Below are 26,331 nucleotides of genomic sequence, written 5' to 3'. Positions count from 1 at the left end.
TTGGGACATCCCATGGTCCTGTGTCCTCCAATGAGCCGACAGAGTAAAGGGGATTTTTGTGTACTCACCGTAAAATCTCTTTCTCTTAGCCTCTAATTGGGGGACACAGCTCCCACCCTGTTGCCCTTCCAGGCCGTTGTTACTGTTGAGTTCTCATATTGTTTTCTTGAGCTCGTACATAGTTGCCTTCTTATAGGCATGCCTATGTTATTCATGTTACGTTCCTCCTACTGCTTTTGCACAAAACTGGAGAAGGCTGACACCGTCCAGGGGTGTATACTGCAGAGGAGGAGCCACGGTTAATCTTTTTCAGATTATGCATAGTGTCGCCTCCTAGTGGACAGCAGCAGAACACCCATGGTCCTGTGTCCTCCAATTAGAAGCTAAGAGAAAGAGATTTCACGGTGAGTACACAAAAATATCCTTTTCTAGTGGTGGAAAAGAAAAACACGGAATTTTTTTTTTTTTTTGTTAAGTGTGGTGTCTATTGCCTACTTCTGAGAACCTTTTAAATTTCCATCAATGAACGTGTGCTTTTTTTTTTCTACTGGGTCGCCGTTTTTATTTATGTTTTGATCACTTTTTGTTGTATGTTTTCAGTCAAAAGCAGGTACAGAAAAACCTTTAGGGTATGTTCACACGTTCAGGATTTCCATCCTTTTTTTTTCAGGACTGTTTTTTTTAAAAAACTGCAGCTCTTGGCAGAAAACGCAGGTCCTTTTTTTGGTCCTTTTTTGTCCTTTTTTGATGCGTTTTTTGATCCTTTTTTTTAATGCAGTTTTCTAACCCTAACCCTACCCCTAACCCTACCCCTACCCCTATTCTAACCTTAGTGGGAAAAAAAAAAAAAAAAAATTCTTAATTTTTTTATTGTCCCTACCAATGGGGGTGACAAAGTGGGGGGGGGGGTGTCATTTACTATTTTTTTATTTTGATCACTGAGATAGGTTATATCTCAGTGATCAAAATGCACTTTGGAGCGAATCTGCCGGCCAGCAGATTCGGCGGGCGCACTGCGCATGCGCCCGCCATTTTGCAAGATGGCGGCGCCCAGGGAGAAGACGGCCGGCTGGACACCGGGACGCCGGGTAAGTATAAGGGGGGGAGATTAGGGCACGGGGGGGGGGCATCGGAGCACGGGGGGGGGGGGGGCATCGGAGCACGGGGGGCGGGATCGGAGCACGGGGGGGCAGCCACACTCCGCCCACGCACTTCCGCCCGCTCCCCCGCACTTCCTGCTGCAGCGGTTCTGCACATCAAATCGCAGTAAAACCCGCAGATATATTTTTGATCTGCGGGTTTTACTGCGGTTTTGACCTCACAATGGAGGTCTATGGGTGCAGAACCGCTGCCGTTCAGGAAAAAGAAGTGACATGCTCCTTCTTTTTTGCCGCAGCTATTCTGCGCGGCTTTTTAAACGAAATTCCGGATCATGTGCACAGCAGTGACTGTTTTCCATAGGGTTACATTGTTATGTACCCTGCATGGAAAACAGCTGCGGAACCGCAGCGGCAAAACCGCTGCGGTTCCGCAGTAAAAAACGCACTGTGTGAACATGGCCTTAGCGTGTTTTTTTTTTTTTTTTGTGCGTTCCCATATTAGTTTAAATGTTGTTTTATTTTGACAGATTGAACTTTGTGGATGCGGAGAAGTTGAATGTTTGTTTCTGTAAATATAAAAGGGGGAAAGTCGGGTGATTAAATGTTTTGTAGATCTTTGAACAAAATAGATGTTTATCAGAAAATCCGTGTGAGGTAGACTGTTCAAAATGGCTCATTGATCAAAATTTCCAAAAAGATACAGCCTACCAAACTCCAGCTCACATTACCAACGCACGTCTTCAGTGATGTTTTTTGACATTTTTTTTGCTATGCTTTTCACTCATTGAAAGCAGTGAGTGGTGCAAAAATGCAGATATCCGTTTATGCTGCATTTTTATTGTTTGTTTTTTGGTGCCAAAACCTGATTAAAGTAGAATCAGATTGATTTATTTTATTTATTTTTCTTTTTACACTAAGCGTTCAGCATGCACAAGAGACAAATTTATCCTGACAAAAACACTGCAAAAACATGCAGAGGTTAAACGCATGTTCACATTGGCCACAAAACATTAAAACCTACAAGAGAAAAAAGTAAACGAAAACCCTGATGTAACTAAGTAAAAAAGCAAAAGTGCATTTAAATAACACATACCGTAGTTTTTAGTAATACTGTTTTTTGATTAAAAATAAATAGCACAAAAGCCATCCCACCTCATCACGGTAACTCTGATCGGGACAGTCCTACACTGTCTAATATTAAAGCCTTACCATGTGTCAATGTTGACCTCAGTGTGAATAAGGGCAGACGAAAGGACTGAGCCCAAACAGTGAAACACTAGACTAGGGAAGGCTTATATAGTCTCTAGCTCAGAAACAGGGAGGCCACACCCCGGCTTGCACAGAATGCAACAATACACAGAAGAAAAACACAAAATTGAGCTTAACTTAAGTTGGTACACATGCAGAGGTTAAATGCGGTTTTCTATTTTTACGCCCAAAAAAATGCATCACAGTAAAAAACGCAGCATGTTCATTAATTTTGCGGCTTTGTCGCGTTTTTCCCGCTATTTAATGCATTGGGAAGCTCTGGAAAAAAAAGCGTCAAAAATGCAAAAAATAAAGCGCATGTGGATTTCTTGCAGAAAATGTCCGGTTTTGCTCAGGAAATTTCTGCAAGAAATCCTGAACGTGTGCACATAGCCTTAGGGAAAAAAAAATTGCGCCGTGCGGACATAGCCTAATGGTATCGGCAGACGTGGTGCAGGCTCAGCTCTTCAGTCCGCTGCATACACCTACTTCTAACATGGACAACGCATGCCTGGAAGGGGTTAAATATCATGTTCATTGTATAGATCATAAAATATAATCTTTGCCCTTTTTATGCCAAATAATCCAGTGATGTAATAATGACCTTCAGCTTCAGAGGCATTTTCAGCTCCATCTATTTTTTTTTTTTTTCTTCAGATCGTTCTGTTCTTCCAGTTTTGCACGAGATCCTTAGCAGTGACGAGGACACATCCTCTAAACGCCTTTTTATGGAGGAAGGCGCTTCTGGCCTCGTAAGTAAAACTACAGCACCCATGGGGATCTATAAACTGTTAACTCTGACTTATCTGAGGTCATTTTTTCTGAAAAATGATCAGTGATGAAAAATAGCCAAATCTGAGTATCGGTGACCTCGGTACGTGATGTATCCAGAGTGGAGAAGCCGATGGTTTTATCGTGTGAGCCTGGTGTTGGGTCCTGTGAGAGTGTTGGGGGCACCTTCACAAGTACAGTTGTGACCCCTGCCGTCGCGGTGCTGCACCTTTTTTTGTGATGTTGTCATGGAATTCCTCATCGATCTGGAAATCTACGACATCCAACAGTTGCGGTTTTCTGCAGAAGCAGTTCTGATACTTTCCTAGAACTTCTTCCATGGCAAAACCGAGAATGCAGCTAAACTCACCGGCGTGTAGATGTGCGACGGTCAGGAGACATTCATACCACCAGGTACCGGTGGAAGTGCCCCTGTTGTACGGGTGTATCCGTCCTGTGTCTAATCTGAGCCATGATGCATCTTCTTCTCACCAGACACTATTTGTGGTGGTTTCTACACTTGATCTGAGCTCAGACTGTTGGTGGATGTTAAATGCTCTGTGGTTTGGGGAATGGTATAAATCCGTATTTCTGTGCAGGGGCCAACTGGACAAGGAAGGAGCCCGACTTCAGCCTGCGATTACTTGTCCACGACAACCATATCATCCGGCAGCTTCCTGACCAGCGAGAGGACCGACACAAGTCCTGTGATCTCAGGTTGGTGTTGGCATCGTGTGCTGGGGACTATGACGTGGTGTGAACAAAGCCTTCGCTTTGGCATGTGGCTTGGATCTCTCCATCTTGCGGTTCCTCCTGCTTTGGATTCAATTGCCCATGGATCGTTTGTCTGATCATCGTGACTGCGTCGAATTTAGGGAACGTCTAGATTACCCCACAGGTACCTGGAGGTTTGCAGATTGCAAGGTCCAAGTAAGGATTATTTATCGGCTGTGGCTGCACCATGATTTCCATTTCTAGGTATTACGTCTCCTCAAGGAAACTACAAGGAAACAAGTTTGACGAGTCTACATAAAACCTACAAGCTCTTAGTATCGGTTTCCTCAGAGAGACGTAGAACAGGGGGCCGGGAAGACATTTTCGATGTATTAAATGTATATCGTAATGATCTATTTAGACCTCCAGAGATGTAACTACTCAGATATCGAGGAAAATAAGGACGTCACCAGTCCATCAACGGCAACAACATGGAGTCATTATTTGTGTCCCGTGAAAAGTGATGGCCACATCCAGCAAATCATAGAGAAATACACCAAAGATCTCAGCGCTTCTTTGGGAAGGAACGTCAGTTTTCACTGTAAGTAAGATCTGGATGGGACAATATGGGGGTATTGGCTTTTGGGCAGGTGGGCTTTTGTGTGTCATTCTGCTCGTGTAACCAGGGCCCTGCAGCTACTTGAAGATGAGATTCTCCAAAAACTATATTCTGGAAACTAACATCGATCGAAGATGCCATGCTGCAGTCCTCTCTACTCCGGCCTTTGGGGGACATTTCACATGGATCTGTATTAAACATGTTCTCCAGGCATCTAATATTCATGTTCACTGTCAGATCGGTGGGAGTCCGAACCCAGAACTCCCACCGATGAGCTCATTTCAATGTGTAGCAGCCGTTCCCGTGTGCAGCAGATCAGCTTCTATTTATGTAAATGGGAGCTGATCTGCAGGTCTCCTCACTGACCCCACCCATGTAGTGCTGATCACCTATCCTAGTGTTGGGTCTTCAGTTTCTAGTATCTGGACAACCCCTTTAAATCTTCTTGGGGAAGACGTGTTTTCTTGTTTAACCTACCATCAGTCTGCAGTACCTAGTGTAAACCAGTAATGGCAGGAGGGGAAAGGAGGGGGATGCAGCTGCAGCAAGATGTCTGCATGGTTCCCATTTCACTACAGGAAAGCAAAGTTAAACTTTTCGGTGTTTTACACTTTTCCCTTCTCCTCACTTATTCCAGCTCCTTCTGTTGCCACTGATATTTCATCTCAGGCTGACCACCTGTCTGATACTTTTCACTCACTGGATCCAAAATTGGACTCTGATATTTCCACTCCATCCTATGCCCGATCAGATGCCACCATCACTCCACAAAGCCTGCCGGACCTGAGTCGGGTACGATTTCTCTGTGTCCGTTTCAGATGATCTGCTGCTATCGCGTTTCATCCCAATCGGATAATTGTATTCTGTACTTTGTTTCCAGAGCTCCAGTAACAGCAGCCACAGAGAACCGCAGCCGTATAGAAGTTCTCCATCCTCTAGCGGCTTATTCCACTCACATGTGCTAGCGAGGCGGTCACCTCGGAGGCCGGCGAAAGAAGGTGAGCGAGCAGAGCCGATGTGCTGCAAAGAGCAGTGGAGCCGTGATGAACACAGAGCTGTCGCCAGCATTTCATGCAATGAGGCTTTCTACACTTGATCTGAGCTCACTGTGTGTGTGTGTGTGTGTGTGTGTGTGTGTGTGTGTGAGAGAGAGTGGTAGGAGGTAAGTGGTGCGTGTGTGTGTATATGTATAATATATATTAATATTAAAGTGTATGTTGGATGTTTTGATTTCTTTTTGTTTTTATTGCTGTCAAACTGAGCTGTGATGACATCTGTTGTCCCCGATCATTTTATATATGAGGGTTCATACACTTGATCTGAGCTCCTATGGTATATACACTATATGGGCAAAAGTGTTACGACAAACGGCTTAATCACTTTTTCCCTAGTTGAATTACATCCAGTAGTTTGCCCAAACACCCCCTAAATCCCTGGTGTGGTGCCACAGCAACTCTGCCACGAAGTGGAGATCCTGTAACTGAGGAGTAGGGGGCAGAAAAGTCACCAATGCTCTGCTGACTCCATAACTGCAGAGTCCAGACCCCCTTTAGTATTAAGATCAGCACAAACACTGCGCCCCCGCCGTGAGCTTCCTGGCCGAGCAGCTGCATGCAGCCGTACATCACCAAGCACAATGCTGAGCGTCGGATATAGTGGTGTAAAGCCGCCACCACTGGGCTCTGGAGGAGACGTGTTCTGTGCAGTGACGGATCACACTTCTCTATCTGCGTCTGATGGAGGAGTCTGGGTTTGGTGATCCCAGGAGAACGTTACCCCCTGACTGCACCATGCCCCCTGTACAGATGGTGGAGGAGGATAATACTATGGGCTGTTATCAGGGGGCGGCCTCGGCCCCTCAGCTCCAGTGAAGGGAAATCTTAATACTGCAGGACAAGACATTGTGGACAATTGTAGCTTCCAGCTTTGCGGGAACAGTTTGGGGAAGACCCTTTTCTGCCCCCCATGACTGCGCCCAGAGCACAAGCTCCATACAGACATGGTTGGGGGAGTATGGTGGAAGAACATGAGCGGCCGCACAGAGCCCGGACCTCAGCCCCATCCAACAACTCTAATGTAGACACTGAGCCCGGCCTCCCCCCAACATCAGTATCTGACCTCAATAATGCTCTTCTGGATGAAGGGGCAAAAATTCCCACAGACGCCTCCAAAATCTTGCAGAAAAGCTTCCCAGAAGAGAGGAAACCGTTATATCTGCAGAGGGGCCGACTCCATATTACCCTCTGTGGATGCGGAAGCGGAGGTCAGAAAATCTCCTGAAGGGGAAATGTGGAGGGGGCACGTACTTTTGTACATTTGACTTACCGTATATACTCGAGTATAAGCCGACCCGAGTATAAGCCGACCCCCCTAATTTTGCCACAAAAAACTGGGAAAACTTATTGACTCGAGTATAAGCCTAGGGTGGAAATGCAGCATTTACCGGTGAATTTCAAAAATAAAAATAGATAATTATTTCCCCATAGCTGTGCCATATAGTGCTCTACACCGTTCATATTTCCCCATAGCTGTGCCCCATATAGTGCTCTGCACCGTTCACTGTGCCCCATAGCTGTGCCATATACAGTGCTCTGCACCGTTCATTGTGCCCCATAGATGTGCCATATACGGTGCTCTGCACCGTTCACTGTGCCCCATAGGTGTGCCATATACGATGCTCTGCACCGTTCACTGTGCCCCATAGATGTGCCATATACGGTGCTCTGCACCGTTCACTGTGCCCCATAGGTGTGCCATATACGATGCTCTGCACCGTTCACTGTGCCCCATAGATGTGCCATATACGATGCTCTGCACCGTTCACTGTGCCCCATAGGTGTGCCATATACGATGCTCTGCACCGTTCACTGTGCCCCATAGGTGTGCCATATACGGTGCTCTGCACCGTTCACTGTGCCCCATAGATGTGCCATATACGATGCTCTGCACCGTTCACTGTGCCCCATAGATGTGCCATATACGATGCTCTGCACCGTTCACTGTGCCCCATAGGTGTGCCATATACGATGCTCTGCACCGTTCACTGTGCCCCATAGGTGTGCCATATACGATGCTCTGCACCGTTCACTGTGCCCCATAGGTGTGCCATATACAGTGCTCTGCACCGTTCACTGTGCCCCATAGGTGTGCCATATACGATGCTCTGCACCGTTCACTGTGCCCCATAGCTGTGCCATATACAGTGCTCTGCACCGTTCATTGTGCCCCATAGGTGTGCCATATACGGTGCTCTGCACCGTTCACTGTGCCCCATAGGTGTGCCATATACGGTGCTCTGCACCGTTCACTGTGCCCCATAGATGTGCTCCATATACGGTGCTCTGCACCGTTCACTGTGCCCCATAGATGTGCCATATACGGTGCTCTGCACCGTTCACTGTGCCCCATAGCTGTGCCATATACAGTGCTCTGCACCGTTCATTGTGCCCCATAGGTGTGCCATATACGGTGCTCTGCACCGTTCACTGTGCCCCATAGGTGTGCCATATACGGTGCTCTGCACCGTTCACTGTGCCCCATAGATGTGCTCCATATACGGTGCTCTGCACCGTTCACTGTGCCCCATAGATGTACTCCATATACGGTGCTCTGCACCGTTCACTGTGCCCCATAGATGTACTCCATATACGGTGCTCTGCACCGTTCACTGTGCCCCATAGATGTGCTCCATATACGGTGCTCTGCACCGTTCACTGTGCCCCATAGATGTGCTCCATATACGGTGCTCTGCACCGTTCACTGTGCCCCATAGATGTGCTCCATATACAGTGCTCTGCACCGTTCATTGTGCCCCATAGATGTGCTCCATATACGGTGCTCTGCACCGTTCACTGTGCCCCATAGATGTGCCATATACGGTGCTCTGCACCGTTCATTGTGCCCCATAGATGCTCCACATTAATCTGTTCTGCCGCTGCTACTGCTGCAATAAAAAAAAAAAAACACATACTCACCTCCCTTGATTGCAGCTCCCGGCGTCTCGTTCCGGCGCCTCCATCTTCCCGGCGTCTCTGCTCTGACTGATCAGGCAGAGGGCGCCGCGCACACTATATGCGTCATCGCGCCCTTTGACCTGAACAGTCAGAGCGCAGACGCCGGGAAGATGGAGACGCCGGGAAGATGGAGCGACGCCCGGCGGCTGGAACGTGGACAGGTGAATATAACATACTCACCTAGTCCTGGCGATCCTCGCGCTGTCCCTCTGCCTGGTCTTCGGTGCCGCAGCTTCTTTCTCTATCAGCGGTCACCGGCACCGCTGATTAGAGAAATGAATAAGCGGCTCCGCCCCTATGGGAGGTGGAGCCGCTTATTCATTTCTGTAATGAGCGGTCCCACGTGACCGCTGAAGAGAGGAAGAAGCTGCAGCGCTGAAGCCCGTGGGACGGCAGGGACAGCGCGAGGATCGCTGGGACTAGGTAAGTATACCTCAGCGCCCTCACCCCCTCACCCGCCGACCCCACCGCTACCGTGACTCGAGTATAAGCCGAGGGGGGCACTTTCAGCCCAAAAATTTGGGCTGAAAATCTCGGCTTATACTCGAGTATATACGGTATATGTGCAAGCAGAGACCTTGAAAAATGGTGCTAAACTCCAAAGTCTATTAGTAAGCCATAGAACTCTTCATGGCACAGTGGAGAGCGCCAAGCCATCGTAAAGAGACTTATAGACCATGCATGCTCCTCTGGAAAACTGAATAAGCAAATTGTCTCTTTAGAGAGGAAGAGGACTAGAACTCTAGTGCCATCTATGGGATGTAACAATCCTAAAAGTGAAAATTGACCCTTTGACGTACCTTACTTGGGGAAAGAAAAAAGTCAACCCAGATCCTCCAACTGCAGACACGTGTTTCGGGTGTTTGCCTATCATTAGTGCAAAGCAGAAGGTCTGATTTGGCTGGATGAGAAGCCTCTGGGGTTAAGGGCAAAGTGGTAACATCTCCTTATTGAGAGTGACGTGCCGGTGTAAGGAGACCATATCTATGCAGGCGGAGTGGCATGCTCCTGTCTTTAGTGGGGGAATGAGTCGTATAGTGACTGCTCCTGTACTGGAGCCTAGTAGACAGTAGGACCCCATGCATCCTAGTTCATAGTTGGACCCCAGCTGTGAAGGTACTTTAACGGCTATGGACACTTTGACAGGGGTAAAATGATTTTTTACATATTAGTGGTTACCTTTAGTTAATAGAATTGCACTTTCAGTCTACGAACTTGATTTCATTCATTTTTAGACCCCGCCGATATGTAGTTTTGCAGTCTGTTCCAAGTTTCAGATTCTTTTACTTTGGGAGCATCTCTCACAGGAATATAGGCTGGATGTGAGGTCTGCATGTCTCAGTACAGCTTCTTTCCTGCACATATTTCCTCTTGTGCTTTCTCTCTCATCTGTAACCTGTTTTCTCTCTAAAGTAATACTCTAGATCCTTTCTACCCTCTCCGTGCTTTGGAAAACTCTGTATAACCCCCTCCTTCTACTTTCTGCTACTTGTAACACTGAGAGAAGAGAGAGCGGTCAGGAGCACTGATGGATTGTAACATGTTTGCAGACCACTGATCTAGATAAGAGATGAAAATGTTAAATGAAGACTATTTTGAAAGTTGCTTAACTTTGCATTTAGGAAGCAAATGAACAATATAAAGACATATTCTGTGCAAAGGCTACTTACATGGCCTTAAACCTTTAGCTGCATAAAAATGGAAAATGTCTTTGAAGGCCTAAGTTTTGTTTCACATCTGTATTCGAAACTTTGTCAAATTTCTCATTTCCCAGAAGAAATGTCACATTATGCACATGACCTGAGACTCTAGTACCAGAGCATGGCATACTCCTGTAAAACCAATGGGGTTATAGGACACAGATCTGTCCACTGCATGCATGCCCCAACACTGATATAAGCCCAGCCTTATACTCTGGTCCTATTGACTAATCAGGGCCATGTGTGCATTTGCTGATGCTTCATTTTCTAAGATCGGAGGCCTACGGTATAGACGTAGTTTTAAAACCTAAGATTTTGGTTTCCTGCTGCCGCCACTAGAGGGAGCTCACTGCATACTGAATTACTGATCTACACTGCTCCTGAGCTCCATCTAGTGGCCACAGCCGGAAACACTTTCTGCAAATGCTTTGGTTGGTCAGTCTATCCAGTCTAGTGTGAACGCTGCCATGGGTGTGAATGCCACATTTATATGCAGTAATGGTAATTTATACAGGTTCTTAATTAATAAACTATTTATTTTTTATATTTGCATTTATTTTAAAGATTTTTCTGGATCTTTTCTTCCATTACACCCGGAAAGCACGCTTAATGAGCCAAACTTAAGCCTCCGTGATGAGCCGTCCTGTGTCATTTCTGGTCAAGATCAGGTCAGTGAAGATCCTTGGCGGAACGGTGCCTTACAGTCTTTCGATGCCACTCGCAGACCTTTTGCTGGTGAGCGCTCCTCTACCATCCTTACGAGTGCAGCCGAGGAGAGCGGATCTTTCCATGAACTTGCGGCAGCACAGATGACGGCAGATGATTCTGAACTGTCTGAACATCCGGTTTCTGAATCCCTGGAAAGGAACAGCGTGAAAAGCGTTCACTTCGAGGAGCTGCCCACCGTACCGGAAGATCAGCATGGAGAAGTGAGCGCAGGTAGTGAGGACCCTAAAGATATTGATGAAGGCTCTAATCTCACTGGTTCACTGAATCGGACCCCAAAATCCGAAGTCTTGGCCCACACGTCTCACTCCAGATCTGCTCTTCAGTCCTTATCCAGCCTAACTATAGGTTCTTCTGCTGGTTCCCTGCCAAGCTTTATCCGTACCTGGGTAAGTAAATGACCAAAAACCTAGTCTATCGTATTCCTGGTGGAGATAAAACGTCACTCGTCTATTCTCTATAGGCATGGGTCAGGCCTCAGAAACCCCCCATAGTCTATAAGCATTGGAGGACCACTTGGCCATGTGACCGCTCCATACAACTCTGTGGAGCCTAAAAAGACACAGGGAGAAGTCAAGTGATTGGCTGCAGCCATTCAGTAGCATCTGATTAGCTGCAGTGGGCTCTTTATGCCCCCACTGGTATAGGAAGGAAGCAAAGACATCAGCAGAAAGGGTCCAGAACATGTTTTTATTTTTTTTACTTTAGGACCATCATGGGCTCATTTTTAACGCCTTCATAGCACACATGTCCGGTCCCCACACTCGCGGACTAGTAGCCGGTAATTTTGTTGCTCAGCCGGTGCCAGCAGCGATCGGAGCTAGGTCTGATGACTGCTGTGTTATCATTTTAATGCCATTATCAATCACCGACAGCTGCGTTCAAGTGGCCATGTTTTAAGACGCACATGCAGCAGCTCGTATCGGCCCTTGACGAGGCGACTGCGAGGTGCTAATAGATTGTCATGGCATTCGGGGATGTGCTGGAGACCCCCATGGCTCATATGCCTGTGGATGGGCAGAGTAACATGTTGAGTATACTGAAATATTGCTGTATATTGAGAAAGTGATCAAACGATCGCAGGTTCATGTCCCATATGGATAAAGAAAAGGTAAAGTACAAATAACGTTTTTCGATAGTAAAAAAAAATAGAATCTGACCCATTTTCCCCCTTACAAAATATGCTTAGTGTTTCTTGTTTTATCGCGTCATCGGTAAACGTCTGATCCGTAAAAATATAGAATGTAAGTTAACCCGCACAGCAAATTACTTTATAAGACCGTAAAAAAAGAAAGCCTTGACTTTTTTTGGTCCTTGCTTCTTCCCCCTCAACCCCCACCCCCCAAAAAAAAACAAGCAATCAAAACCTTGACAGTAGCCGAAAGTGACATCAACGAAAACCTCAACTCTCCATGAAAATAAAATCAAAGCGAGTCCTCACCCGGCTCCATCCACACTTTGGTCCTAATTGTACTGACGTGGTGAATCGTGTTACCGGGTCACTATTACCATATGATAAATGGCGTAAAAGAAAAATAAAAAAAAACAAAAGTTTAGTGAAGCACAAAAAAATGTCTGAACAGCTTATTTAGGCGGTGGCAACTTCTTGCTGTGACACCACGTTGCGCTCTGCGGCTGCTACATCACAGCGTCGGGTCAGTGAATGCGTTGGTGCTGCGGCAACGTGGCAAGTGTAACACGACCCCATTTCACTAATATTAGGCTGCGGTGTAGGAGCTGAGCCAGGGGTCTCGCACCCAGCCGGGTAAATGGGCCGCAAATAGAAAAGATGTGACTATGAAGGGCCCCACGGTCTTTGCTAGAGAAGATGACTCTTTCAGTAACACCATTATTTTTCTATGTGACTTTTGATCATCATTTGTTTTCTTTAATTTTTGGATTGTTTTTATTCTTTTTAATGCTGTTCTTTATATGGGTTATGGTACAGGTCTTCTTTTTTTTTTTCCAGTTTTTACATAAAACAGCATTTTTTGTTGCCAAATATTTTTACGTTATTTTTTCATACTTTAATTTTGAAAAAAGTTGTTGTTTTTTTTTGCACTAAACAGTATTATTGTTTTACATGTAGTAATTCTGGCCGCCTGTCCTGTAATAATGTCTGTCGTGCCATTAGGTTCCAAGTCCTGTAATAATATCCCTCGTCGTGTGATATTGGTTCCGTTCTTGTATCTATTTATATAATTGCCTTAACTTGTCTGTCATCCACTTCCATCTGGACGTCCTCGAATCCCACAATCCACTGCGCCGCATTGGAAGTACAACGACCGCCTTATTGGTATACCAAAGTGATGGGTATTCCAATATGGCACCCGCTGGTGGTACCAGGCCCTTGCGCAGTACCACCAGTGGGTCATCGCCGGACCCTCCGGGTCAGAGGGGAAGCGGCAGCTGTCCATCATACTCACCTGATCCCGGCGCGTCTCTGCATGTCCCTGTTTCTCCGGCGCCAGCAGCTTCTTCCTGTGTTCAGCGGTACGATGTGACCGCTGAACACAGGAAGAAGCTGCCTGCTCCCGGAGACCATCTGTCAGTGAGAAGCTGCCAAGGACCGCGCCGGAAGCAGGTGAGTATAACGGGGGAGGGTAAGCATTCCGATATTCACCTGTCCCCGTTCCACCGCAGCACGCCGCTCAGTCTTCCGCATCCTCTGGCTGTGACGTTCAGGTCAGAGGGCACGATGACGTGTTTATTGTGCGCCCCGCCCTCTGCCTGAACATTCACCGCAGAGGACGCGGAAGACAGAGCTGCGCCCGGCGGTGGAATGGGGACAGGTGAATATCGCAAGAGCCGGTGTCCCCGCCTGCTCAGGACAAGAGGTGAGTATGTCATTTTTTTCTTTTTTTTTTGGTCGTAGCAGCAGCATATGGGGCAAATGTTTTTCTCCTTCGCCTCATTGGGGGACACAGACCATGGGGTGTATGCTGCTGCTGCCACCAGGAGGCTGACACTAAGTAATACAAAGAAAGTTAGCTCCTCCCCTGCAGTATACACCCTCCTGCTGGCTCCCAGCTAACCAGTTCTTGCTTAGTGTCCGTAGGAGGCACACGGACAGGTCTGCTATTCAGACCCAAAGAACTCTTTTTTACCGTTTTTTACTTTTTACTACGGTCGAATGGGGCGACGGATTCTTTCATGTTCCGATCTCCTCGAACCATCAACAGGCGAGCACGGGAGTTTTACCTCTCCGTATCCTCTCCTGCGACGTGGGAAGCCACTGCCTGAGCTGATTTTAGGGGCGACGGGCCCCTTCTAGGGCACCGATCTCCCCCCTCCCTTATCAGACGAGCACTGGAGTTTCACCTTCAGTATCCTCTTCTGCAGCCAGGCCTATAGCCGGACATTCAGCCCTGTCCACCAGGTTTTACCCTCGGCTGTACAGAGGCACCTTCCAGCGTGGCGTCCGAGCAGCCCCCACTGCATCACCACTGAAAAAGCGGATGATGGAAGGAGGCAGACGGTTCCTCTCCACCCCTCTTCTGCAGGGATGGTGGATGGAGGCTCCCCAACCCTGCACCGTCCTATCTACCCGGGCACAGCTCCTACCTGCAGCATCTGCCACCCCTCCATATTGGGGTAAGTGCTCCGTGAGATTTGGGTTTTCCGGCGGTCAGAGGAGGGCTCCATAGCGACAGGGTCCCCACAGAGCTTCGCGGCTCTTTTCCCCTCAGTCTGCGGGTGCGCGCCGGCCAAAGCCATAAATTTAGTCCCCGGCTTCGGCCCTGTTTAGGCCGCATCCCGGGAAGCCCCGCCCACCGCTTGCTCCCTTCTAGCGGCTCCGCCCCCCTATTCAGGCGCTTCTCGTTCCAGACGAGATCTCGGCGGCCATCTTCTTCCTCCTCCATTGCGGTCACTATTTCTTCTGGAGGGGGCTGCGGCCGGCGGTTTTTCAGCGCTGAAGTCAGCGCTATTCCAGACGGGGGACTCAGAACCTGAGTAAGGTGAATCGCCCCAATATCTCCCCCCCCGGCACGCATCCCGGCAGCATTAAGGGACTAGCTTTCCCTGTTTTTTTATATACTTAAGGCTGCAATCTCTGGTGCTCCTGCAACTACAGAATGTATAGTACAGTGTGCAGGCTTGCAAACAGAGAGCTGTGAGTTCCCAGCAATGAAGCTCTCATGACTCATTCCCTGGTATTTAATACTCTGCCCGGTAGTCGCTGGGCCCATAGGTGCATCCCCAGCTTTCCATGCCTTTTTATTAAACCCAGGACCAGCATTCCCTGGTCTTAAGGGTCCCCTAGTTTTAAAAGGGTCACATCCCCAGCATTCTCTGCTCTGCCAGAAGCCGGTCTCCTTTTCCTTAGTACTTAATCAGGCCAGTATGCCCTGGTCTTAAAGGCACAGGGCCAGTAGGCACTGGTCTTAAAGGCACATGGCAAGTATGCCCTCGTCTTAAAGGCACATGACCAGCATCCCTGGTCTTAAAGGAGCATGACCAGCATTCTTGTTCTTAAAGGCACATTACCAGCTTTGCTGGTCTTTAAGGCACTTGTTCCAACATTCCTTTCATGACCAGTATTCCTGGTCTTAAAGGCACGTGACCAGCATGCCCTGGTCTTATAGACTCGTGACCAGTATCCCCTGGTCTTAAAGACACGTGTCCAGTATACCCTGGTCTTAAAGGCACATGACCAGTATGCCCTTGTCTTAAAGGCACGTGACCAGTATTTCCTGGTCTTAAAGGCACATGACCAGTATGCCCTGGTCTTAAAGGCACGTGACCAGTATCCCCTGGTGTTAAACGCTATAACCAGTAGGCCCTGGTCTTAAAGGCACATGACTAGTACGTCCTGGTTTTTCAAGGCCATGACCAGTATGCCCTGGTCTTAAAGGCACGTGACCAGTTTCCCCTGGTCTTAAACGCAATAACCAGTATGCCCTGGTCTTAAAGGCACATGACTAGTACGTCCTGGTTTTCAAGGCACATGACCAGTATGCCCTGGTCTTAAAGGCACGTGACCAGTATCCCCTGGTCTTAAAAGCAATAACCAGTATGCCCTGGTCTTAAAGGCACATGACTAGTACGTCCTGGTCTTAAAGGCTCATGTCCAGTATGCCCTGGCTTTTAAAGGCACACGACCAGTATGCCCTGGTCTTTAAGGCACGTGACCATTATGCCCTGGACTTAAAGGCTCAGGACCAGTACGCCCTGGTCCTAAACGCAAATGACCAGCATACCCTGGTTTTAAGGGCACATGACCATTATCTCCTGGATTTCAGCATGCCCTGCTTTTAAAGGCACATGAACAGTATGTCATCTTACAAAAGGCACAAGACCAGTATTCCCTGGTCTTAAAGGCTCATGGCCAGTAACCCCTAGCCTTAAAGGCGCATGACCAGTATTTACTGGTCTTAAGGGCACATCATCTATCCTAAGCTGGTCACCCTAACTGAGCTCTGGAGCACTCACATGCTCCCTCTCCTACAATGGGAGCCGTCGGCTAGCAGGGGCCGCAAGTATTCTAGAAAAACGTACAGGTTCTAGAAAATCTCCATCAACATTTGACGGTGATGCACTGGAAGACCTCTAAGTAGGATACCATACCTGGTCGGAATTTTATGGGCGACGGGTCCCTTAAAGGGCTCCGATTTCCCCCCACACCTTCAACAGACGAGCACACGGAGTGTCGCCTCCATGTATCTTCTTCTGCATCCAGGTCTATCGCCACAACCTGCCCTGTCCACTCGGAAACCTCAATTCTGGGGATGTGGCGTCCACATTTGTGGCGTCCCAACAAGGAGGTTTTCCCCCCTTTGTATCAGATGCAAGAAAATGGACGATTCCTCTCCACTTCCCTGTTAAGAAGATGGTGGATCGAGGTTTTTCCTTATTTTCTTCTCTGCACGACGATGGCAGAGACCTGCTGGTTACAGTCCCGCATCCTGTCACTTGGCAGACTCGCCGGGCAGAATTTCTTGCGGTATTCCTACCAGTATCCTGGCAGGTGTATCATCAATTAAGATTCCACAGACGGTCGGATAGCAAATCTAGTTCGTTCCGTCTTGTGGTTTCGGGTTCAGCGCTCTACCCTTCCTTAGCCGCCACATGGGTTGCTTGACCAAAGGGAGAGAATGAAAGTCTCCGGGTCCCAGACCTTATCTACTTCATTCCACAGTATAGCTGGCCAATCAAATCTTCTGAGCGGGAGACTAGCAAGGGATCGTATCTCTTCTTCAGGCTCAACCAGCAGTGGAAGCATTGGCCAGGACAGTCTAGATCTAAGGGATCTTGGTTCCAAAATGGAGGGAATGAAAAGTATCTCCATTCCTGGACCCCAAACTTCTAACAACCTTTGACAGGGCCCTTTCTTTTTTCGGATGGAGTTCCTCCGCTCAGCCACTTCTTCAACAGAGAAACGTGGTTGTTTTCTGGCATCCATCGTCATTCGGGATTCTTACCCTCACATACCTATTTCTCCTCTCTACTATAATCTCTTCGCCTTTCCATTCGCGAACAGTATTTTCACGACCTGGCCCTTCTGCCTGGCTACCACACCAGAGTGGTCGCAAGGGTCATGACGGTTGTCATGTTCTTCTTGCACCTTAGAAGCATGGTCGTCCTGCCCTATTTGGTCGACTTTGTAGCCGCTCTCCTAGGACTACGCTGAGTCGTCCATATCACTTGCAATTACCTCTCTATTGGGCTAGCAGCTAAACTTAGACAAGTTTTTTTTTTTTTTTTTTTTCCTCATTCTCAGCCCAGCAGATCCTCTTTGAGGATGATCCTGCCCAAGAAGGATGGTTATTCTCTCTCGGGTCTAGGTCGTGGCCCTTCTACAGGGAGCTTGCGCACTCGATCTCTCATTCCCTCGGTTCTTTCAATTCGCTAGGAGGGTTCTGAGGGAAAGGACGTCTACGGAAGCAGTTTCCTTCGCTGCGCTCGTTTTCTGCAAGTCTATCAGGCTCTCAAAGGGTAGTCTCTGAGCTCCTTTCTCTTCCAGAGCCTTCTCCTGGCCCAAAGGCTATTGGGAGATACCATTGCCAGTTTTCTTCTCCCGATCATCTCTCTGTAGATCCGAACGGTACGGCTATTCCTTCAGCAGGCCCTCTGCCTTCTGGCGGGTCTTCAGTTGGATAATGCCTCGGCTGTGCCCCAAGTTAGCCATCTAGCAAGTACCCTCAGTCAAGCGCCATGGCTAAGGTACCTCGCACTCTCTGATGGGCCGAGTTCTATCTTCGGTGATCTCAACAGTACATTCCCTGGAGTAGAACACTGGGCGGCAGACATATTCAGCCGTCCGGGTTTTTCCTCAAGTGAGTGGGAACTTCACTCGGAAATCTTCCATCGGACCTGCCTTCACTGGAGTACTCCAGAGGTAGTTCGGATGGCGTCCAAACTGAACGCCAATGTACTCCAGTTCATGGTTTGGCCTCGCGATCCAAGACCATTGCAGTGCATGATCTATTCTTCCATGGTACCAATTTTCATAACCCCTCTTCCACTGCGTTTGAAACCTTTTCGGAAGCGGGTAGGGCCCCAGTGATCCCGGGAGACCCGCACTGACCATGTCAGGTTTTTTTCTCGCTTGCGGTACTAGTATTTTTCCGGCTTATTGTCTCAAGCTGGAAATATGGTCTTTCTTGCAGGCCTCAACCTGTAGTTCTTCCCTACCGCGTACCGTTAAATCCGTGGGACCTTAATGGTCCTGGGCATCTTACAGTGGACTCCTTTTCTGATCCGGATAGACTTTTCTATCAGGGAGGGTCTCTCCCCTTCTTTCTCTGCGCTCTTGTCCTCCTGATGAGTCTTCAGATCTCGACGCTCTGTTCTTTATCTTTTTTCCTTATTACCTTCAAGGCAAGGTTGCCCTCTAGCCATCCCCTTCCCTCGTTGCCAAGGGGTATTATATCTCCACTGTTGCAGGGGCATCGTCCTCTCATCTCCTTCGGCTCTAGTCCACAAAGCGGAATGGGTTCTCCATAATCTGGAAGAAGCGAGTGCTCCGAGTGGGTACGTATCGAGGACGACGTCCTTCCAAAGGTTGGACATTTTACTCGGGTTTTTCGATGGTAAGTAGGCTTCCTGACTGTCGCAGGAAGGGTTTAGCCGTTTTTCTTCGGCCACGTTAGCCTGGTGGATTCTTTTCTCCATCCAGGAGTCCTTTCGCGCTAGATGCCAGCCTATCTCCCTGTCTGAGGGCTCTAGGCGCCAGACGTCGGCAAGCACGACCGCAGGCTTGCGAATTTCTCCAGGCCGCATGCATTCTTGAAGCACTATATTTCACTCACTTCCACAGATGTGAGTCTGGGCAGGTGGACTTTGCAGGCCGCGGTGGCGCACTTGTAAGTAGCGGCTACACGGCCTGAAGTGATGTTGTCCCCACCCAGGGACTGCTTTGGGACGTCCCATGGTCTGTGTCCCCCAATGAGGCGAAGGAGAAATAGGGATTTTTGTGTACTCACCGTAAAATCCTTTTCTCCGAGCCATTCATTGGGGGACACAGCTCCCACCCTGTTATTAGCTTATGCTTTGTTTTTATCTTTTGATATGTTATACTCTTATATATAATGTGACATGCTTTACGCTTATATGTCGTTATTGATCTCCTACTGCTTTTGCACCGAACTGGTTAGCTGGGAGCCAGCAGGAGGGTGTATACTGCAGGGGAGGAGCTAACTTTTTCTTTGTATTACTTAGTGTCAGCCTCCTGGTGGCAGCAGCATACACCCATGGTCTGTGTCCCCCAATGAATGGCTCGGAGAAAAGGATTTTACGGTGAGTACACAAAAATCCCTATTTATGGAGCATCTTTTGGGGCAATAATCAACCATTATGCAGCATTATATGGAACACATTTTCTATGTGGAAACATCTTATGGGGCCATACTCAACCTTTATGCAGCATTATATGGGGCATATGTTTCTATGGAGCATCTTATGGGGGCCATAATCAACCTTTATGCAGCATTATATGGGGCTTGGGGACGAGAGAATCTCAGTGCTGCAAAGCCTGCCCCCATCGGGACGTCAACTGTTTGCGGCTGCATCACACTGTTGACTGCTGTGCAGTCTGTGATCTATTAGTATACCCAAGTCTTTTTCACACGTGATGTTGCTTAGTTCTATTCCTCCCATTGTAGATGTAATTTTCATTTTTCCTGCCCAGATGTAGTCTTGCATTTCTCCCTGAAAAATACCATTCTATTAATAACTGCCCATTGTTCAAGCTTCTCTAGATCCTTCTGAATCCGTTCTCCATCTTCTCTAGTGTTGGCTATCCCTACTAGCTTTGCATCGTCTGCAAATTTGATTTAGTTTACCTTCAGTTTTTATCATGTATATTTATGATTCTCTATAAAGTTTGTTTTTCTTTCATTATATGGGCTAGTGTTGCTTCCCTTTCTTTTGTGTTTTTGATACATAGATATGAGTACATACCATATATACTCGCGTATAAGCCGAGACCCCTAATTTTGCCACAAAAAACTGGGAAAACTTAATGACTTGAGTATAAGCCTAGGGTGGGAAATGCAGAAGCTACCGGTAAACTTCAAAAGTAAAAATAGGTACCAATAAAAGTAAAATTAATTGAGACATCAGTATGTTAAGTGTTTTTGAATATCTATATTGAATCAGGAGCCCCATATAATGCTCCTTACAGTTCATGATGGCCACATAAGATGCTCCATATTAAAATATGCCCCATATTATCCTGCATAAAGGTTAATAATGGCCCCATAAGATGCTCCATAAAGATAGTTGCCACATACAGTACTGCACAAACGTTGATTATGGCCCCATAAGATGCTCCATACAGATCTTTGCCCCATATGCTATTGCTGCGATAAAAAAAAAAAAATAAATAACATACTCCCCTCTCAGGCCCCCGGCACTTGCTATACTCACCTCTCTTTGTTCCAGCCGCTGCTCCATCTTCAGCATCTTCTGCACTGACGTTCAGGCAGAGGGCGAGCACTAACCACGTCACCGCGCCCTCTGACCTGAGCGTCACTGCAGAGGACGCGGAAGACGGAGCAGCGCCTGGAACAAGGAGAGGTGAATATTGCGCAGTGCTCCCCCTCCCCATTATATTCACATGCGCCTGGCGCGGTGTCCCTGGTTCTTCGGCGCTGCAGCTTCTTCCTGTACTGAGTGGTCACTGTTACTGCTCATTACAGTAATGAATATGCGGCTCCACCCCTATGGGAGTGGAGTTGGGTCCATATTCATTACTGTAATGAGCGGTACTATGTGACCGCTCAACGCTGGAAGAAGCTGCCGGCGCCTGGAGAACCAGGGACCGCGCCAGGAGTGGGTGAGTGTTATTAGACTCCCCTTTCCTGCTGACCCCTGGGTATGACTCGAGTATAAGCCGAGAGGGGGACTTTCAGCCCCAAAAAATGGGCTGAAAATCTCGGCATATACTCGAGTATATACGGTATATATATTTTATTTGATTCAGGATTCGGAGTCGATGCGGGGAATCCTGGAGGAACCAGATCTTACTCTCATCAGCCTGAATGACAGCAGTGTGGTCTCATCTGAGCCTCCTGTCTCCCTGAGTGCAGATCATCAGGGTGTGAACACGTCCCAGGTAAAGCGCTCTACAGCTTTTCTTTTATCGAAATTAATTTTTAAAAAAATTTAAGAAAAAATAAATCTAGAAAAACCCCATCAAACCAATGTATGTGCCTTCAAAATTAAATCAATAAAAATGTCAGCTCGAAGCACAAAAGCGCAGGCGATCACATGATTCTCATCACTTCAGCCAATAAGTTATAACTTATGACTGATATTATTATGTCCTCCCGATTATAACAAGATCACACCCTCTTATTTCTTGGCAGAGCACTTTTCAGCCGCTCCAACCAGAGGTGGACACTTCAGGCCTTCATGATGGAGCAGATCAGTCTACGGTCACTATGTCTTTATCTCAGCAATTTGCAGGTAACTAAATACCGCCATCATGTTCAGAGGAGCGGGGGAAGAGGGACTGAGCCCAGATGGGGGTTGTTATAGCTCCTTGTACAGCTGCTGCTGGAGGCGCCACAGGGCTGGAGAACACCATGCAGGTCCCGCGGTGCTGAACCAGAGATGGCCGGGCCTCATGTGAAGCTGTTGGCATCATGAACACCAACCTCCTTCCCGTTACATGTGTCCTGAACATTGAAATGAGAATGTGTCCCCTCTTCTTCCCCCTATATGCCGCTGCCGCCTGCCTCGGTCGTCTGACACACTCACTGGTCATGTCAGAGAGGGGTAAAGAGAGGGGAAGCCGAAAACACTGGATCAGTGGTCACCTTATCCGTTATATTCGTGTGTCTCTTCAGAAATGAGTCTTGAGTTTACGTCCACTCCGGGAAATCTGCAGGAAGCCTTAATGAGAAAGAAGAGACATTTCATTCAGAATTCTGCACAAAGAGTCCGAGAAATGAAGAAAGACAGAAGTCCAAAGGAGGAAGATCAGATGCCTGACCTATCCCATGTGTCCGACATCCAGGGAGACCCACAGAGCGGCTCCGGTGAGATCTTCTACTCCACCTCCATTACAGCACGGTAGAATTCATCTCAAGGGCAATTCCCACGTGTGTGTGTGTGTGTGTGTGTGTGTGTGTGTGTGTGTGGAAAAAAAAATATCACTGACTGGTGAGCGCCGGTCAGCCGTAAAGCACAGCACAGCGGTGACGTCACCGCTGTACTTTACGGTCGGCGCTCAGTCAGTGCGGGAAGCTGAAGGCGAGGGACCTGACCAGACACCGGGAATGTAAGTATGTAGTGTTTGTTTTTTTACATTTACAACGGTAACCAGGGTAAACATGGGGTTACTAATAGCGGCCCTGCGCTTAGTTACCCGATGTTTACCCTGGTTACCAGTGAAGACATCGCTGGATCGGTGTCACACACGCCGATCCAGCGATGTCAGCGGGAGATCCAGCGACAAAATAAAGTTCTGGACTTTCCCCAGCGACCAACGATCTCCCAGCAGGGGCCTGATCGTTGGTCGCTGTCACACATAACGATTTCGTTAACGATATCGTTGCTACGTCACAAAAAGCAACGATATCGTTAACGAAATCGTTGTGTGACGGTACCTTTAGGCAATGAGCTGTAAACAAGTGTTAATATCTCAAGGACGGCGCAAATTTTAATTTTTTTTCCCTTCTCTATTGATGTGTTGTAAAATATCTGTAACTTTTTACGTTATTTTCACAGGTTTGGTTTCTTCTATTGGAGGACAGCTGAAGAAAGTGGTTGAGGTCCGAGTGTGCACCCCAGAAGATCGCAGACTGTCTGAGATAGCGATGCACCAGCGCACTATACGGTAACCATTGCCTGCAGGGGTGTAAGAAGAGATGCTTCAGATTTGTAGTTTTCTGGAGAACACACAGAGTTCCTAAAGCGGACATCTCTTTAAATGGAGAAATCGGAGGCTGGATTTTCTGAAGCATGTGAAGCAGGGACATAACGTGGATGACCTCTGTGGCACCACATGCATTGTTATATCCTGTGTATTTGTCCCCTCCAGGCTCTATAATCAGCTCCATGAGGTTAAAACTCAGAGAGAAGAGAAGATGCGGCAGGAAACGTATGCAAAGAATCGCGAGAAAGCACGAGAGTTTAAGAAGGTGAGGAATTATTAGGGTTTGGTCTCATGTATCTGATCTGTGTATGTATTTGTCACCACTTCATTACCTGAAAGTGCACCTATCATTTTGGATTTTTTTATGCCCCCTTACACGAGTTGTTGATGGGTGAGGTTCTGGGACTCTCATTATTTGCTCAAACACCTCTGATGTGCACTGCTCAGGAGGCTGAAGTGCACACACAGGAGCGCTGTACGGATCCATTGACTTTCTATTCAGGCTGTACGGTGCTCTGTGTTCACACTGCATGCAGGAGTTGTGCCCCTCGGCCTCCTGAGCAACGCTCATCAGCGCTGGTCATTGAGCAATTGTTGGGGACTTCCACTACTACAGGGCGTTATGCTGATGGACAGCTGGCTCCCCGCAGTTGGGTAACAGGGAGCCGACTGTCAATCAGCATGATATCGGCAAAGACATCCTGTCTGCAGATTGAAAGAGAAGGATCTGCTCTGTTGACGTGAGGTCACCAGAATCGCCTGTAGGAGCCGTCAGTGATCGCTCTGACCCAAGTCAGATCGTCGCAGAGCAGGCAGGTAGTCAGCAACTTCCTGTCAGTAGGTTCTTAGCCCCAAAGCAAAAAACCCTTAAGTCCTGGATAACCCTTTTAAGTGTGCTCGGCCTCTTTTGCTGTTTTGTAATTACAATATTTATATTAATACTTTAGTTTCCTTGGGAATTTTTTTTGGGGGGGCATAGGCTCATATTTAACTAAAACTCCCCTGATGAATCCTCGAAACTGGGGAGGAAACGTGTCAGGAGACCTAATTGCATATTTCATTTTGGTGGTGGATTGCCCATAGCAGGGTTCACTTGGGGCCTGTCCTTGTGATGGCAGCAGTACTGCAGGGGGCACGACCGGGAGATAGGGGATCTACAACCTATATATTTTTGTCCCCCCCCCCCGACCGGGACATAGAAGATCTACAACCTATATACTTTTCTCCCCCCCTCCACCTCTTTTTTTTTTCTCCTCGTGGACCATTTACCCTGGATGAATTAGCGGAGATCCTGCATGGACCTTTGTCCGTTTCCATTGGCGAGACCGAACCAATTTTTACTGGAGCACTGGTTTGCACGCGCTCTTTATTTTTGTGATTGTCATTTATTGTTAACTTTTACTAAATCCGATAAAATGAAGTTTTTAGATTGGGGGAACTCTCCTTCCTATACTATATTGTTATTCCTGAGGGTATTGATTAGCGCGTATACAGCACACTTTGGCTGATTGTGCTAAATTTTATCACTTGCAGAAAACGTTGGAAAAGTTAAGAGCAAAAAAATGAGAACTTCGAAAAAAGAAGAAAAAAATGATGAAGACTCAGGAAAGTGCGAGCAAATGAGAACTTGTAAGAAGAAATCTACAAGCCTTAACCCTTTGATGCCACGACACATCTTATTACTTACATCCAGTGCACTTGGTCATAAGAAACAATGGAGGCGGCTATATCCAGAGTGTGATGGCGTGTAACTCCACGTTTCGGCCCATTTTGATTATTGATCACAAGGCTCGTAGTATTGTAATAGGAAGCGCCCTCCTCCTATGTTTTGAAGGTCTCCATCTAATATATAACATGGGAGACACTTCTGCCGCTGCAGTGCATGGTAACGGAGACATTTAGCAGCTTTGTGTTTACAGCTCTTGTGTGTTTCCATGGTTACAGACTACAAACAAGCTCTCTCGTAGTCAGACCCTGCAGTTGTACACTGCGCCTTCTTGCTACACGACTAGATGTGGTTTGATCCTTCAATCGTACTCCCCCGTCTGTCCTCTACTCGTATATTACACAGAGTTTTCATGTCGCCTGGTAAATTGCTTCTGGGCGGCCATCAATGTTACCTTATGATGTGGTCAGAAGAGAAAGCCCTTTATAGCGCCCTCCAGTGTTGTCTTTCCAGGCTGGTAACAGACCGGCCTCAATCATTCTGTTCTCCGTAGATTTTATCAGAACCTCATCTGTATTGTCACTTCTTACAAGCGTTATTGTATTTTATGTAAAGAAGTTTTATATAATGTGATTATTTTATTTATGGGGTGTAACGATTCTGTGACATTCAGCGTTCTCACTATTTAATTCTTTTTTTAAAAATTTTCCTTTTATTAAATGTTTGTGTGTAAGTCACGTTGTGTTTTGTTCACGACAATGAAGTTTCCAGGATTTTAGGTTCTGTTAAGATCTTCGTCAGAAGATCCATCCGACGTCTCCTTCCCGGCCCAAAAAGCACAATATGCTGGAAAACTGGGACACAATGAAGAAAACCAGACAGACTCCATTGGGTCCTTATGTGTAAATGCTCACAAGATCGAGCACGTGTCTTTCCATGTGGAGACATCTTGCTGAACATATTTTCAAGTTTCTAAAAATGCAAAGTGGTTGACCACTGCTGGTCTGGGAAGAGACCAACCGAGCGGCGAGGAATTGGCGTGGATAAATAACACTTCAATAATAACGAAATATCAATCCCTTCCCTCTAAGCAGTTGTAAAATTGTTGAAAAAAATCCTTAAACATGTAAAGAAGGCAGAATCCATGTTCGCTGCTGTTCCCTGCAGACCCCATAATGTCTGGAGGTGATCGCAGCGTATCTGCACTCCTCAACACTGACGTATACAATACCAAGAAGAAAAGGTCATAGAAACCACAGGATGGATAGATGGGTTAATGGTCTGCAACTGGCGAAGAAATAGAATCCAAAATTTTTACACATCTCGATTTATTCAGTATTAAAGGGAACCTGTCACCCCCAAAATCAAGGGTGAGGTAAGCCCACCGGCAGCATGGGTTTATCTACGGCATTCTGGAATGCATTCTGTAATGCTGTAGATAAGCCCCCG

General features: G+C 47.3%; 1 protein-coding gene and 1 non-coding gene across 4 annotated transcripts in view; both read left to right on the top strand.

Moving 5' to 3' along the window:
* CEP295 (centrosomal protein 295) overlaps positions 1-25,615 on the top strand; it is a 90,281-nt gene extending 64,666 nt beyond the window's left edge. For all 3 annotated transcript variants that reach the window (XM_069759228.1, XM_069759227.1, XM_069759229.1), the window contains 12 exons: positions 3,006-3,100; positions 3,719-3,836; positions 4,255-4,434; positions 5,090-5,244; positions 5,333-5,450; positions 10,730-11,280; positions 21,318-21,449; positions 21,703-21,802; positions 22,186-22,377; positions 23,069-23,177; positions 23,382-23,481; positions 24,750-25,615. In XM_069759228.1, the coding sequence (XP_069615329.1) occupies positions 3,006-3,100; positions 3,719-3,836; positions 4,255-4,434; positions 5,090-5,244; positions 5,333-5,450; positions 10,730-11,280; positions 21,318-21,449; positions 21,703-21,802; positions 22,186-22,377; positions 23,069-23,177; positions 23,382-23,481; positions 24,750-24,782 (1,883 nt within the window). In that variant the 3' untranslated portion in view covers positions 24,783-25,615. The remainder of the gene's footprint in view (positions 1-3,005; positions 3,101-3,718; positions 3,837-4,254; positions 4,435-5,089; positions 5,245-5,332; positions 5,451-10,729; positions 11,281-21,317; positions 21,450-21,702; positions 21,803-22,185; positions 22,378-23,068; positions 23,178-23,381; positions 23,482-24,749) is intronic.
* Positions 3,179-3,247, top strand: LOC138673262 (small nucleolar RNA U2-19). The gene has a single exon (XR_011319916.1). It is a non-coding gene; the product is annotated as a small nucleolar RNA U2-19 (small nucleolar RNA).
* Positions 25,616-26,331: the final 716 nt, after the last annotated feature.

This window comes from Ranitomeya imitator, chromosome 3 (assembly GCF_032444005.1).
Source record: "Ranitomeya imitator isolate aRanImi1 chromosome 3, aRanImi1.pri, whole genome shotgun sequence".
Classification (NCBI taxonomy): Eukaryota; Metazoa; Chordata; class Amphibia; order Anura; family Dendrobatidae; genus Ranitomeya; species Ranitomeya imitator.
The sequence above is the reverse complement of the archived record's forward strand: the minus strand, read 5'-3'. Positions and strand labels throughout refer to the sequence as shown.